Raw genomic sequence first — 16,355 nt, forward strand, 5'->3', positions numbered from 1 at the left:
AAAGACAAATATCATATGATCTCACTTGTATGTGGAGTCTTTAAAAAAAAGAAACAAAACAACAAAGAGCTCATAGAAAAAAAGATCAGTTTTATGGTTAGCAGAGGTGGTGAGGCTGAGGTGGGATTGGAAAAAGGTAGCCAAAAGATATAAACTTCCAGTGACAAGATAAATAAATACTAGGGATGTAATAATGTATAGCATGATGACTATAGCTAACACTGCTGTATAATATATGTGAAAGTCATTAAAAGTGTAAATCCTGAGTTATCACAAAGAAAAAAAATATTTTTTTGCTTTCTCTTTTTATTTGATCTGTACGAGGTGATGGAGGCTAACCAAACTTATTGCAGTAATCATTTCACAATATATGTACATCAAACTGTTATGTTGTACACCTTAAATTTCTACAATGATGTATGGCAATTATATCTCAATAAAACTGAAAAAATCTAACCACATCATTAAGTGTATTAAATGTAATGTCTAAACATACCAACTGAAAGGTAGAGATAGTTAAATCAGATAAAAATACAAGACCCAACTATATGCTGTATACAAAAAACCCATTATAGATATAATAATAAAAGAATGAAAAAAGATGTACCATGAAAAGGTAAATCAAAGGAAAGAAAAACTGGTCATATGACTATTAAACAAAATAAAGTTCAGGACAATGAATATTACTAGGTAGGAACAGGGACATTAATGATAAGAGAGTCAGTTCATCAAGATGTAGCAATCCTAAATGTGTATACACCTAAAAAAATATATGAAGCAGGAAGTGGTAGGAGCGAAGGAACAAACAGACAAATTCATAATTATACTTAGAGATTTCAACACTCCTTTCTCCATAACTGATAGACTAAATAGACAAAATCAGCAAGGATATAAAAGTCTTGAACAACACTATCAACAAACTTCACCTAATTTATAGAACACTCCACCCAACAGCAACAGAATACATATTCTTTCAGAGCAAAATATATGTGGTCATTATGAGCTATAAAAATAACCTTAACAAATCTTAAAGAATAGAAATCATACAAAGTATGTTTTCTGCCCATATGGACTTACACTAGAGATCAATAACAGAAAGATATCTGGAAAATTATCAAGTATTTGCAAATTAAACACTTCTAAGTAGAATCTGAGAAAAGATTTTTGAACTGAATGAAAATATATCAAAAATTGTTGGATGCAGCTAAAGCTATGCTTAGAGGGAAATTCATAGTATTAAAATGTTTGTTTAAAAAAAAGTTCTCAAATCAGTAATCTATATTTCCACCTTAAACTATAAAAAGATGAGCAAATTAAACTCAAAACAAGTAGAACAAAGGAAATAAGAGCAGAAATAAATAAAAATGGAAGCAGAAACATAGGGGGAAATCAATAAAAGCTGAATGTCAGAAATAATAGTAACAAACTGCTAGTCAGACTGAAACAAAAACAAAGAGAAGACACAAATTGCCAATACCAGTAATGAAAGAGGGAAATTCATTATGGACATTCAGAGATAATAAAAGAATACTATGACCTACCCCTTGATCATAAATAAGGTAACTTAGATGAAATGGGCCAATTCCTTGAAATACATGAATACTCACTGAAGAGGACATAGATAATCTGAATGGCTCTATAACTGCTGAATGAATTGAATCTATAGTTTAAAAACTCTCAACAAATAAAACTCTAGATGCAGATATTTATATGCAACAAGCTGACCCTAGACTCAGTCCCTCACACCTAAATTAACCAAAAATGAATCATACACTTAAATATAACACACGAAAACTCCTAGAAGAAAACAAGGGAAAAAATCTGCAACCTTAAACACAATACATAAAGACACTTAAAAAAATGAAAAATAATCCACAAAATGAGGGAAATATTTGAAAATCATATATATGACAGGCTTGTGTCCCGGTTATAGAAAGAACTCTCCAAATCAAGGATAAGAAAACAAACATCTCGGGGCGCCTGGGTGGCACAGCGGTTAAGCATCTGCCTTCGGCTCAGGGCGTGATCCCGGCGTTATGGGATCGAGCCCCACATCAGGCTCCTCCACTGGGAGCCTGCTTCTTCCTCTCCCACTCCCCCTGCTTGTGTTCCCTCTCTCGCTGGCTGTCTCTCTCTCTGTCAAATAAATAAATAAAATCTTTAAAAAAAAAGAAAAGAAAACAAACATCTCAATTAAGAAATGAGTATAAGATGTGGCTACTTGAACAAAGAAGTTCTACGGATGGCAGAGAAACACATGAAATCATGTTCGACATCATTTGCTGCAATTAAATTAGGACAATGTAGATGAAAACGACAATGAGGTGCCACTACACACTTGGTAGAATGACTAATTTTTTTTTTCCAATGAAAATACCAATTCTGAACAAGGATGGGAGCAACCAGAACTTTCCTATGTTGCTGGTGGGAATGGGAAAGAAAGCTACACATGAGAAATAGTCTGGCTGTTTCTTTTAAAGTTAAATATATACTTCCCATATTGCCCAGCAATGCAGTCCCTAGGAATTTATCCCAGAAAAATGAAAGCTGATGTTCACACAAAAACCTGTATACAAATATTTATAGCAGCATTATTATAATTACCAAAAACTGGAAACCACCCAAAAGGTAAACGGATTTAAAAAAAAAAACAAAAACCCTGTGGGATATCCATACAATGGACTGCTCAGCTTTTGATACATACAACAACCTGGATGAATCCCAAATGCCTTATGCAGGGTGAAAGGAGCCAGGCTCAAAAGCATGTTTCTATTTTGTACTGTATGATTTGTGCTGTATGACTCTATTTACCCTATTCTGGGAAAGGCACAATGATAGAGATAAAGAACAGATCAGTGTTTCCCGGGGTTGGGTGTGGAGAAGGGAGTTGACTCCAGAAGAGTAGTACAAGGGAATTTTGGAGGGTGATGGAAATGCTCTGTATCTTGATAATGGGGGTGATGATTTTGACTATACGTTTGAGAAAACTTACAGAACTATACAGCAAAAGGGTGACGTTTACTGCATGTAAATTAAAAAATCTTTTAAGTTCAAAAAAGGAAATTATAGTGTAGTGGATTCATAGAATATAATACTGTATTATATAATATATAATATCAGGCAGCCATTAAAAATATGTTTACAAAAAGGTTTTAACTTAGGAAAATGCTATGATAAAATGTTAAATGAAAAAATATGCAAATTGGTATGTACAGTATGAGCTTGATAATACATTTTTTAAAAGATTTTATTTATTTATTTGACAGAGATAGAGACAGCCAGCGAGAGAGGGAACACAAGCAGGGGGAGTGGGAGAGGAAGAAGCAGGCTCATAGCGGAGGAGCCTGATGTGGGGCTCGATCCCATAACGCCAGGATCACGCCCTGAGCCGAAGGCAGACACTTAACCGCTGTGCCACCCAGGCGCCCCTTGATAATACATCTTTAAAAACCATTTTTAAAAAGTAGACAAATTAGGGATGCCTGGGTAGTTCAGTTGGTTGAGCATCTGACTCAATTTCGGCTCAGGTCATAATCTCAGGATCATGGGATCAAGCCCCGCATCAGGCTTTGCACTCAGTGGGGAATCTGCTTGAGATTGTCTCTTTCCCTCTTCTTCTGCCCCTTCCCCCACTCATGCATGCTTTCTGTCTCTCTCTCTCTTTCTCAAATAAATAAATCTTTTCAAAAAATGAAAATAAAAGGTAGACAAATTATAAATTATAGTTGGTGATAACCAATTTAAATTTTTTTTTTTGCTTTTTCAAAATTTTGCATGCTTTCAAATATGCTGCAATAAGCCCATATTACTTCGACAGTCGCCCTTCCCCCAGATAAGTAAGGAACTTACTTGTATTGAAAATTGGGTACATTTGAAGAATAAGCAAATCAGAAGACTGTTGGGGGCTGGTCGGTGGAATTGATAGTCACCTACCTTTGTGACTGATCTTCCATCTCAAATAGCGTCAGAATCACTTCATTGGTGTAGGTCTGAGCCAGCAGGTAAAGAATCCTCTTTATGGTCCCTTGCGCTGTGGTTTCAGTGATGCTGTTCATATTGTGGCAAATGTACTGGATGATTTCTGGCACCTGAAGTGGGGGAAGGAGGAGCAAGGTTCATTCTGGACAGAGCACCAGCTCATCAGAAGGCACGTAACTAGGCACCCATATAAAGTGTGTGGGCACACACCGATGTGAGCCTGTCCCCAGCAGTCACTGTCCCACTCTGTTCGGGCCACACCTGTGTGGCTGGGGGCTGTCCTGTCCCCCGTATTTTTAGAGGGACAAAATGAAGAGCAGCAGGGAAGGGTGACTTGAGTCATGCCTGGAAACCATGTCATGAGGAATGAAGCAAGTGTCTGGGGTTGAGTAGCTTGGAGATGTGGGAACAGGAGACATAAAGCTATTATGGGGGGAGGGTAGGTGTCCCAGTTTGCTAGCCGTGTGGACTCAGCAGTGTGCCTAGTGGTGAATAGCACGAGCCCTGGAGTCACACTGCCTGAATTTGAACCTCACTTCCTTGCTTACCAGTTGTGTGACCTTGGGCAAGTTTTTCATCCTCTCTATGCATTACTTCCTCATATAGAAAATGAAAACAACTTTACCCACCTCAATGGCTCTGAGCTAATACATCCTCATTGGTTGGAACAGTGTCTGTCACATAATAAGTGCTCAAGAAACTTCAGTTACTAAGGCTCTTAGCCTCCTGGAGCCTTTTCCCCGTTTCTAAAAAGAAAACCTGTCGCAGGGGCTCCTGGGTGGCACAGCGGTTAAGCGTCTGCCTTCGGCTCAGGGCGTGATCCCGGCGTTATGGGATCGAGCCCCACATCAGGCTCTTCTGCTATGAGCCTGCTTCTTCCTCTCCCACTTCCCCTGCTTGTGTTCCCTCTCTCGCTGGCTGTCTCTATCTCTGTCGAATAAATAAAATAAAATCTTTAAAAAAAAAAAGAAAAGAAAAGAAAACCTGTCGCAGACCTGTTGTAAGAATTCAGTAAAATAACATGTGAACAAGGCTAGCTGAGTGCGTGGCACCTAGTTTAAGCAAAACCTAAATATTAATTGATTTCTGCCTAACTCCAAAAAGCAAACTTGGGCCACAGACTAGAAACTGTGGGGACGAAGATTTCAGTTCACAGGAAGGTAGAACTTTCTAATAATGAAAGTGATCCACACATTCGAATGAGCTATGGGTTTAAGGTAGTGAGCTTCCCGGAAGTGGTTTCAAGAGGTCTGGCTGCTCAAGGGTCAGGAATGCTCCAGAAGGGGTTACAGGCATTGAGTGGGAGGTTGCAGTGGTTGACCTCTGGGCTGGCCTTCAGCTCTAAGAGCTCATTCCCCGTCTGTTCTGAGGCATTCAGATGGCTCTCCAGGCCAGAGAGTGTGGCAAGGGTAAGACTCAGGACAATAACTGGACCTACTGTAGATAGAGCAAGATAGAGGAGTAGGTTAGGCCATTGAGATGAGAGTGAATCTATCAATCTATCAATCCATGAGACCCTTAAATATGGGATATTAAGGGACAAAGATAAATTATGCTATCTTAATTTGACTGAGAACCAGACTCTGACAAGAGTCTCTGTATTCCATCTGATTCATGTCAATGTCTCATAAATTCATATGTATATATGAAATATTGATATATGAGATTGATAGACTAATCTCTGTCTTGACTGTGCGTTCTCCCACCTGAATGAAGAAGGCATCCACAGACCTAACGTACTGTTTGGAAGCAGAAGGGAAAACAGTTCTCTCTCGGTCCTAGGACCCCACAGTAGTCTCCTGCTATAGCTTTGGCCCTATTCTTACATTTCTGGTGGACGTGGAGGCCAGCAGGTCACCCTTTCCCACAGAAGGGCCTTTTGCACAATTGCAAACAACTCCTCATTTAACTTCTCCTCCTCTGAGTTAAAGGATTTCAATTCCTTAAACCCCAACCAGTAGGAAAGAAAACAGAACAAGATCCAAAACAGTGAGGAAGAATCCTTAAATTGACCTTGAACCACTAAGCCCTCAGAGCTAGTACCTTCCCAATTTCTGGCATAGAGTACTTCAGGGTCATCTTTAGCATCTTGGAAGCTGCACAGACGTCATGCCTGTTGGCGCTGGTCATGGCCTCCATTGACACCATTATCACATCTGCTCTCTCTTCAGGGGTCAGGTATTTCCTGAAGAACTGAAGAAAGAAGAGCACCAGCTGTCTCTGCAATGTCAGCACCCCACCCTGCGACCGCACAAGACCTCCAGACTCCAAAGAGACCAGTCAACCTAGGTCCAGTGGAGAGAGCCCCTGGCCAGCATCTGCTTCTTCCATGGTGTGAGGCCAGGCTCCAGAGGGTCACCAGCTCTGAAGTCCCCCAGGTAAGAACAAGGGTCCAGACAATACGGTACAGAGAACAATGCAAAAGGCATTTCTATTTTGAATTTGGAATGTAATTAGGTGATCCCATTTGGAAATGAGTTCTGATGTGTAGTGAGTTGACAGCAGTCCAAACCAAGGAGTGACTGCTATGGTCTAAACCAGATATGCCTCATGTCTCTGGATCTACACACCCCAGCGAAGCTCATTAACTCACACAAGAAAGAGAGTCCCAACTCTGTGCCTGGTGCTATGCTGGGAGCTGGGGAAGCCCGCACACAAGACACCCCCTGCCTTTGCCCTCAGGGAACTTACCGTCGAGTCAGGGCAGGCAAATAGGCAGTCATGAGGCCATATGAGAAATGCCAGTAAGGGACACAGTGGGGACACCGAAGCTAGACTTGCAAGATTAGACAAGGCTTCCTGGAAGAAGTACCTCTGAAGTCCATACTTTGGTGAAAATGGGGGGAAAGAATTCCAGGCAGGGAACAGACTGTGCAAAGGTCTGGAGAGACAGGAGTTCAGTCCAACCACTGTGTCCTGCAAGGGACCTGGACTGGGTGGGGAAGGGGAATCTAGACGAGATGAGGCGAGGGAGTTAGGCAGGAGCCACATCGGGCCGGGCCTCACTGGCTGTGTGAAATCTGGCCTTTAGGATAAGAACAATGGAGAGTCAGTGCAAAGGCTGAAAAGGAATAATATGATAGTATGTGCATTTAAGAAATAATTCTCTGACGACAGTGCAGAAAATGGTGTGATGAGAGCACGGTCAGGAACAGGGCGATCGGCAGGTGGCTGCTGCAATAACGCGGGCAAGAGATTGATGGTGGACCTAGCAGCATAGCTATGGTGGGGCCGGGGCAGAGTGGATGGACTCTCATCCCATTCAGGATGAGAATGGACAGACCTGGGACTGAACTGGATGTGGAAAGCGAGGGGGAGGAAAGATGGAAGAATGATTCTTGGCTATCTGGCTGGAATGGCTGAAGTAGACTAAGCTTGGGGACGCCATTGCTGAGATCAGCAATACATATTGCTGAACGAACAGAATTAAAGCTAGGCCACAGGTAAAGGTACAGGAGCACAATCTGGGGGTGGGGGATAGGGTTGACTGGGTCCTTATTTTACAAACTCTCTCAATGACCTCCAACTTCAGTCAACTCAAGTGAAACTAGGGGAGTGGGCCTTATCCTTCTGGCATGCTATCCATGAGACCTTGAACTTTGAGGGCAGTTCCCTGGGTGGGGGAGTATTCCTCTGTGGCCCCAGCCAGGCCCTCTGTAATCGATACTCAGCCGTCTTTCTCCCCTGAGGACACTCCCCGTCTGGGCACCCCACACACGGTGGAGGGCAAGGGTTACCATTGTGAGGCTCTGTATGTTGGCAAACCATCCTCCCCGGAAATGCTTCTGCAAGTCCTTCAGGATGATCTCTGTCTTCTGTTTCATACCTCCAATCCAAAAACAACAATTAAGGGGCAGGGCCTTACCAGGGAGAAAGGAACACACCCTCCCTCACTTCCCCTCCAAACCTCAGAGATCAACAGGGTTCAACAGGTGCAGTAATGTTTGCCCAGCCAAATGGGGGAGGGTTCCGTAGTGCCAGGCTGATGGGTGGAGGGGGACTGTAGTTGGGGAGGTGGTCTGGTCCACTGGTCCTGCTGTTCCTGTACCCAAGCCACCGTGTGGACTGTCCCCACCCCTCACCCCTACAGCTGAGCAAAACAGGAAGTACATTTTATTGGATCATAAAAAGCCAAGGCTTCTGAAACTCCCATGAGGGCATACTTGCAAACTCCTCCAGCACCTCTCTGTAAGTGTGCACGGCTGTCTGTATCTCTGTTTTCTCTGGGGCAGAGAAGGTCTAGACCCAAGATTCCCTGGTCTGTTCCCTGAGAAAGGACGCTCATTTTCTCAGTCATATACCCAGGAGTAGCGATGGGATCTCACAGGTGGCTGCGAACCCCGCTCCCCCGTTTTTCCAAGGATCTTCTAGAATCTTTAAAACAGGGCATCGCCTCAGCAATGGGTCTGAAGTTCATTTAGATGAAGCCCGTTTACCCCCGTGCCCCGCCCTCCGGTGCGCCCGACACAAGGCAGGCACTCAGGGACCGGAGCTGGTTTGCGCCTGCCACTCAGTGGGTCCCCACAGCTGCAGCCACGCGACAGCCCAGGCTCGTGTCACTTACTTCGATGAAGCACAAGGATTTTGAACAGGTAATGCAATGCCTCCGAGGCCCCTGTGCTGATCTCATAGCTGGCGTTCATGCAGAGCAGGCCCAAGATGCCAATAAGCTTCCCGCTCAGCGAGAACTCCATCATGTGCTGCCGGGAGGGGAAACTGTTACCTCTCCACCATCCCGGAAGAAGCTTCTCCCTGCCGTGACCATCGTCCCCCTCCAGCCTCCCCTTTCTTCCCACATCACTAAGTTATGTGCTGGTGTGCGGCCCCTCACCCCACCAACTCCACACTCTGTCCTGGAGTTGGGGAACCTTCCCAATCGACACCCAGGAAAATGGGGCAGCCAGACGCGTCTGATATGTTAGCCAGTGGAAAGCTACGGGCCCATCCCAGCTCTCCAGGCCAAGGTCTCCCGCCAAGACTGAGAGGTGTCCAGACAATTAGAGTTTACTAGCTAAGGGCAATATCCCATAGAAGCAGAAAAGGTACTCATGCTAAACAAGCAAACAAATAAATAAGGAGTTCTGGGTGAGCCTCAGGCTCAGTCAGGTGCCCGGTGTTCGGAGAGGCAAGGCCCATGGGTCAGCCTTCCCTCCCACCCCAGGCACTCACCGACAGCTCAGGGAAATTGCAAATAAACCTCAGCATCCGGGCAACGGTGCCCAAGGCCCGGGTCTGTTCGTGCACTTTCTCCGCCAGTGTTAACCAAGGCAAGATGATCTGGAAAGGCAGCATAGGGACACCACCCATGCCTTCTGCGGGAACACTGCCCTCATCCCTCCTTGCTTTGAATCTACCTCCCCAGCTGCCGAAAAGACGAACAGGTGCTCGCTTCGGCAGCTCATATGCCAAAAAGAAAAAAAGATCATCACTGTCAGGGGATTGGGTGGGCAGAGGGGTGGGCTACAGAGTCATGCTCTGTAGCTTGACTGTAGTCGTGTAGATAGGACTGCATTTGTCAAAAACAGCAGAACTAGGCACTAGGAAGGGCGCATTATAATGTATGTAAATCATGCCTTAATAAAAATATGAAAAAAACAAAGGCAAGAAAAAGAGAGAGAGGGGCCCTCAGCAAAACTAAATCGACCTTAAATATTTTTTCAAAATTAACCCTCCTTCTGATCCCGCTGTGCAAAGTCAAATATGAAATAAATGATGTATTATGCGATCATATAATTTTTGCAGGAAAAATTATGTCTAAAATAGCCACACGTGATTTTTTTTTGTTTCAGAATTACCTCAAAGTAGCAAATATAATGTAAATGCTGTTGCATATAAAAATCTTATTTTTATCATTTTAATTTCATTTATCAAGATAAATCGATAGATGAAATTTTGGAAACAATATCAAGTGTGCCCTTGGGGAGCACCACTTACTTTTGGATAACGAGGACCCCAGTAGTGGATTTCCTGAGGACTCCACCCTGATGGAGAACCAAAGCTCTGAGTCTGTTCCCCATAAACTCAAATTATAATAGTGCGTTTACTAGTCCATTTACAGGGAAGGTGCCTCTAAGGCACAGAAATGCTTCTCAACAAACATACCAGAAATGATACCGTCCATAAAAACCATGTCACTAATCCCAATATGGCTATGTTTCCTCTCTAGATATGGCCCTCATCAAAAATTTTTTTAAGATATCCAATTGATCCTGTCTCCATATTGGTAATCACACATAATGTTTTATCCAAAATTGTCTTATCCTGATTCATTACCAACTTGTTGATGAAAGTTGGTTTCAAGTGACTCGGCTATTGCCCCTATTCAAATTCACCCCAAAGAGAAGACAATGTATCATAACTAAGAATATTTGAAAGGCTCTAAAGACAGAGAGAGGGCGATGCAGGAAGTGGTCTCCAAGTCATTGTGACGCTCACAGAGGTTTGAGAACCGATGGCCTCTGGGCTAGAAACACCCTCAGACCATCTTAATATTCCCTGTCTTTCCTCCCAAAAGACCAGATTTAATAGAGGGCTCCAGTGTGACTGATTTCTACAGCCACTTACCTCCAGGAACTTCTGCAGGGTGGGCATGTTGGGGTCCATGTCCTCCATTACAAGAGCTTGTAACATGTCATCTAAGGCTTGCATCGTCTGACAAGGGAGGAAGCGTGGAGTGTAGGAGGACCGACAGCCACCGTGTCAGCTTGGCTCCCTGGGGCACTCCCCCACGTGCCCCATGTTCCTCAGGAGGAAGTAACCTGGGGGCCAGTTCAGCTCCGCCGCCACACTCTGATCTTCCCAAGTGCTGACCTTTCTTGATTTCACTGAAGACTGGACCAGGGCCACCCCAAATTGTAGGCCAAATAGTAAAATGTAGGCATCGGGCGGTTCTTGCCAACAAATACAGTCCCCATGAGATTCTCACCATTAGGGATTCATTCTTAGATTAAGGAAAGTTCTATTTTTTAAAACTGAAAGTTCTTGAGATTTGGCAGCCCACTGGTCAGTTATTCCATAAAATCTATGGGTTTTATCATCATATTGTCTCATCTTAAGACTGAGTCTGCCACGGAATTGGAGAAACGAGAGCCTTTGTGAGAGAGGACCTAGTGTGGGAGACAGGTGAGGATGGGCAGAGAGGTTACTCCTGGGAAGCATGATGACCCTGGGGCTCTGAGCTCCTGAAGGAGGGGTCAGAGAGGTGGGTAGGGGGGCCCAGGAGCTAAGAGGACAGAGGAAGCCTCTGAAGACAAATCCTCTCCCATGGAGACCTCCACCAGGAGGCGATGGGGGGGATTACCTGGAGGTAGAGACTAGCACTTTCCTTCCGGTCTGGACTGGGCATGATGAGTGGCAGAGAGAATGTGCTAGAGATGCAGGCATTTACCAAGTCCAGTTTCTGGGATATGTGGAAGGGTGGATTCACCTGGCTGGGGTGAGAAGGGAGGAATGACAAGAGAGCTTTGGAGGATATTAGTGACAAGCTGGGTTAGGCTTCTAGGACCCTAGGGTAAAACCTCGGCTGTCTTTTCTGAGTGCGGACCTGAGCCCCCAAACACTCTTCAATGGCCTCCTTGCCAGGGAAGGAGGTCCCTGGCTTCTTGGGAAGCCTTCCCTATCCCAGATGTCCTAACAGGCTTCTAATAATGAAACTGGGGGTACCTCCACCACCCCTGGATGCTGGTAGATGAGGTGGCAATCATGGGGCCCTGCCACCCACAGCCCAAAACTCTAGTCCCCAAACCTTGCCCTTCCTCCCAACCCAAATGTTCTCCGCATCAGAGACCCAAGGGCTCAGAGGAGGTAACAGCAAGGAAGGAACCTCAGGGCCACGATGCAGAGCATGGCTTGCTGCCACACATTGCTGACCAAGACCTCGGTGGATTCTTCAAGGATTAATATCTAGAAGGGCCAGGAAGAAACAAGAATTTCCCTCAGAGAGAGGTGCCGGCTCTTGGCTCTGGGACTTGGTCATCCTCATCCCTGGATGACCAACTCCCAGAAGAGCTTGGGGGTCTTTCTCACCTCAATTTTCTTGGCCAGAATGGTTTTGGGAAAGTAATCATTCATATTGCCATTTGCCTGGGCGTGAACAGCACTGCACAAAGTGTCCACAGCCCTCAGGAACTTCAGCTTGTCCGACTGAGACTAGGAAAGAACACAGAAACTCCCCGCCTGTGAGCCAGGCCTCAGCCCTTAACTCCTCCTACAGGTGGGACCGGCAGCCTGTACCCCCAGACCCCGCCCGCCACGGTCAGGCCAGACCTCAGAGCAGCTGGGATGGGTTAGGGTTAAGGTTAGGGTTAGAGTTAGCCAGGATAGATATAGCTCGCTTGATTTCCTTAACACAGTTCCCGCATCTTCTGTTCTGGCCCCCTCAGAACCCTCTGGGGACAGGGAAGCTAAGGGTCCATAAGGAAGATTCTTTTGCACAGAGCCTGTCTGCTGACTCAACCAAAGATTTCCCAGGTCAGAAGGCAAAAATGGGCTGAATTTTGGGGCGCCTAGGTGGCTCAGTCAGCTAAGCGTCTGACTCTTGATTTCAGCTTAGATCTCAGGGTTCTGAGATAGAGCCCTATGTGGGGCTCCGCGCTGGGCATGGAGCCTGCTTAAGATTCTCTCTCTTCCTCTTCCTCTGCCCTTCGCCACCTTCTTTCTCTCCCTCCCTCTCAAAAAGAAAAAAAAAAAAGACTGAATTTCAGGTAACTTCCAAGCCAGGCCTAGTATTCAAATCCCAAGGAAGCACGAGTCCTCATTTTTTTCTGCTTTCCTCCTCAGCTCTCAAAACGGTTCAGAGGATTTCCTTACCTCTTGTCCTTGTTCTAGAAATTCCAAAATGAACTCACAGGCATCTCTTTCTGACTGGCGCAATCCTGCAAACGGATGTAGTTGGGAGGAGTTGGGCTGATTCTGTCAGATGGACTAGGAAAGCAGGGCCATTCTATCCCTACGCTCTGCCAAGTAGGCTCAGAAACCATCAGATACTGGGTGGGTGTCCCAGCTCCAAGAACCAACCTCTCCAGGCCAATGACCTAGTGTGGATCTCTGAAGCTTAAGACTGAGAGAGGCAATCATGGGGAGTGGGGGGGTTCTCAGGTAAGAGTTCTTTTGCATCATGCATGGCCAGGGATGGAAAGGCAATTGTAAAGAGAGAGATCTTGAAGTCACCACCAGTGGCCACACATTATTGGAGCTGTCCTAGACAGGCTTTGAAATCCTGAATGTGAATGAACTTGAAAGCTCACATCAGCCCTGGAAGCTTCCTTGTCAATGGGGCTGGTAGAGGCCTCTGGGGAAGCCTCCCCGAGTCGGGACCCAGGTGCAGACGCAGAGGCTGGGGAGTAATGCTAAGAACAGAGCCTGTCCACCCCAAGGAGTGTCAAGAGGGGATGAATCAAGAGGTTGGAGACGGTAGCAATGCAGGGGCCAGAAGCAACCAGACCTGCGCTCAGGCCACTCTGGGGATGGGGCACGGCAATGAAACACCCGTCGCCTGAGTTCAAAGCTCGGCTCTTCTAGTTTATTGGCCTTGTGGGCTTTAGCCAAGTAAACTCTCTCAACTCTTGCCTCCTCATCTATACAATGGCAAAGGTGATCGTATTTATTATTGTTGTGATAATTCAATGAAGGAAGGCATGTCAGGAGCAATCTTGAGCAGATTAAATGTCCCCCAGCTTCAGTTCTGTCATCTTAACGTGGCGATGATAATCACAGTATGTATGATTGTAATGAGGCTTGAATTCATTCATTCATGTAAAAATTAGGATAATCCCTGGCACAGAGCAGGAGGTCAGTAAATTCATTCTCAGGCATACATTTAATTGAGCACCGTTTATGTAAAAGGCTCTCTGCTAAGCCGAGCTTACAGACGTAGAGCTTCCGTACCAAGCGGTTCCTTCACAGAAACTACTGTTACTGTGGTTCTCAAGGTATTCTTTTTGCATTTGCTCATATAGGTTTGTGTATATACACAGGAGATCAAAGAAAATCTTGTTCCTCAAATTTGAGTAGTCTTCAAGGGCCACTCCTTCAAGTGAGGACCAAACCATACAGATATCGAGGGAAAGAGCATTCTAGGCCAAAGGAACAGCAAATGCAAAGGCCCAGAGGCAGGATCATGCCGGCACGGTCATGGAACAGCAAGGAGTGTGGGCCTGGAGTGGGAGGAGCAGAGAGAATGGCGGAGACAAAGCAGAGCAGTAATGGGATGGGTCATGAGGGCCTCGCAAGGCCCATGGCAAGGACTACTGTAAGGATTCCAGCTTTTGCTTTGAACGCGGGGTGGGGGCGGGGGGGGCGGCGAGTAGGCTTCGAGTAAAAGAATGGCATAGTCTGACTTTTGTTTAACAAGATTACTCTGGCTGTTCAGCTGAGAATAGATAGGTATGGAAATGGAATGTGGCAGGGGGTAGGGGAGTTGGCTACCCTGAACCGCTATGAGCGGGGTGAGGTTTAATTCAAAGCCCCAGTGTCCTCTTCCCTGCCCAGCTCCAGGCCGCTCATGGAGGCAGGTCTGCAAATGGACAAGTATGCAGAGCCTAGAGCCGTGAAGGGGGCAGCCAGAAGGGGGCCGACTCGTGTCCACGAGGTGCCATCTCAAGCCAGGGCTGGGCAATCACCACCCCCTCTGAGCCTGCAGTGAGTTGAAACACAGCCCGGGCCAGGGCCAGCTGCTCACCCATTAAGTTAGGATTCCAAGAGACTTGGCCAGTCGATTGCGAGAAAGTTACTCTGTTGGATTTTTGCTTGTTAGGAGATAGATTCATCTGCAGACGTGGGGCAGCCGCCTGCCGCTGGTGATGCGGACGGGAGGCAGGGCGCGTGTCAGATGCTCCTTCCCGGGGAGGCAGCTTCTCCACCAAGAGGTGAAGCTGCAGGAGGCAGGCCATTTATGAGAAAAGGAATTGGCTGAGCGATGCCAGTGCCTGGCCCCACCATCGGCTTCCCTTTCCCTCCCCCTGGGAAGAAAGGGGACCCTCGGAAGGGCCCTGATTCATCCTGACTTGCCTACAACTCTTCCATTCAGGCCTCTCCCTGTATGGACAAATTTCATATTCGGGGGTGGTCTCCCAGAAGCCTCATGACTACTGTCTAAAATACAGACTCAGGCACCAGCCGTGTCCCTCCCTCTGCCTCTGGGCCGAATTGCCTCTGGGAGTCTTGCTGCTAAAATCCTAAAGCTCCCTTGTACCAGAGGCTTCTGTCCCCGTTCTCCAATTCCTAATCCCATTCTGCCCTGCGGTAGGGGAGCTAAGAGCCCCTAAATGTCTGCCCCTCCCAGACACTGCCCAGGGACACCTGCTTGTGGACCAGGAGACCACTGCCTGGCACTTTGCGTATGGGTCCCCAAACTCTCGTATCCCATTGCTGGCTGTTCTGAGACGAGCCTCATCAGAAGGCCCTGCCCCCTGCTTTCTTTTGTTTCCCCGTGTGTTAGCTGGTCCCCGCCAGTCCTGTTGCCGGGAGTTTCTTCCTCTGACAGGCGGTCCCCTCGGCACTCCCAGCACCCGGTCAGCTTCCCTGGGCCTAAGGCATCCAGCTGTTTATGATACAGGATCAAGCACCCCATTATCAGCAGTTCAGTGCAGTTGAAGACGCTCAGGTCCACCATCAGGGTGCTCTGTCTTCCAGAGACCCCTGGAGTCACCTTCCCTTCCCCCACCCACCTCCACCTGGAATGGAGCACCCCCCATCAGGCCTAAGAAAGCCAAGCCCCTAAAGCCCACAGATTCCCACTGTCCCCAGGGCTCAGCACCCAGGGCCAGCCTGGAGTCGCCCCTACCCGCAGCCACCTGCCTTTTGTCTGCTGTGGAGGGGGACAGGCAGGCAGGGACCATTTTACCTGACACACCAGGCACCTCAGATCCGGGGCTCACGCTGCTCCTGGGCTTTGTGGCTCCAGGGGGCGCTGCGCTCCCAGGTCCTGTAGCGGCCCCTGCAGGGCAGGGGTGGAGGTGGTCCAAGCTGGAGCTTTCCTCCACCCCTCTCCACCCCCTGGTCCTCAGGTGGAAGGAGGGGCCATTGGCAATCCTGCCCAGATTTGGGGGACGAGACCTTGTAGGGAACGCCAGGAAGCTCCCCAGTTGTCCAGCTTTGAAGGGGTTGCTTCTCATGGGAACCTCCACTCTGGGCAGTCCAGAGCTCCAAGAACAGCTTCAAGGAGACTCTTCGCCCCCCACATCCCTGACCACGGCCCAGGCTGGCTCGCAGGAAGCCTTCAGACCTCCTGAAGCTGCCACAAAGTCCCCTGCCATTGAGAAGGTGACTCCCAGAGCCTGTCCCCTCAAGCCCTGGAGACCTAGGGAGCTTTGGCGGGGATTGGTCCTCATTTCATCCTGTCAGGGAGGCAAAGAACCCGAGAGCCTCCCTCTACCACC

General features: G+C 47.0%; 1 protein-coding gene across 1 annotated transcript in view; it reads right to left on the reverse strand.

Moving 5' to 3' along the window:
* Nucleotides 1–14,744, reverse strand: part of LOC148110653 (maestro heat-like repeat-containing protein family member 7) — a 28,981-nt gene extending 14,237 nt beyond the window's left edge. Inside the window, exons 1-11 of the mRNA XM_087865992.1 lie at nucleotides 14,657–14,744; nucleotides 12,787–12,851; nucleotides 12,004–12,126; nucleotides 11,801–11,880; nucleotides 11,279–11,408; nucleotides 10,543–10,629; nucleotides 9,148–9,255; nucleotides 8,543–8,678; nucleotides 7,716–7,804; nucleotides 6,022–6,171; nucleotides 3,934–4,088 (exon numbers count right to left, since the gene is read on the reverse strand). Coding sequence (XP_087722118.1) covers nucleotides 3,934–4,088; nucleotides 6,022–6,171; nucleotides 7,716–7,804; nucleotides 8,543–8,678; nucleotides 9,148–9,255; nucleotides 10,543–10,629; nucleotides 11,279–11,408; nucleotides 11,801–11,880; nucleotides 12,004–12,126; nucleotides 12,787–12,851; nucleotides 14,657–14,744 — 1,211 coding nt within the window. The remainder of the gene's footprint in view (nucleotides 1–3,933; nucleotides 4,089–6,021; nucleotides 6,172–7,715; nucleotides 7,805–8,542; nucleotides 8,679–9,147; nucleotides 9,256–10,542; nucleotides 10,630–11,278; nucleotides 11,409–11,800; nucleotides 11,881–12,003; nucleotides 12,127–12,786; nucleotides 12,852–14,656) is intronic.
* Nucleotides 14,745–16,355: the final 1,611 nt, after the last annotated feature.

Source organism: Ursus americanus, chromosome 2 (assembly GCF_024610735.1).
Source record: "Ursus americanus isolate L20-20 chromosome 2, mUrsAme1.1.p, whole genome shotgun sequence".
In the NCBI taxonomy this organism is placed as follows: Eukaryota; Metazoa; Chordata; class Mammalia; order Carnivora; family Ursidae; genus Ursus; species Ursus americanus.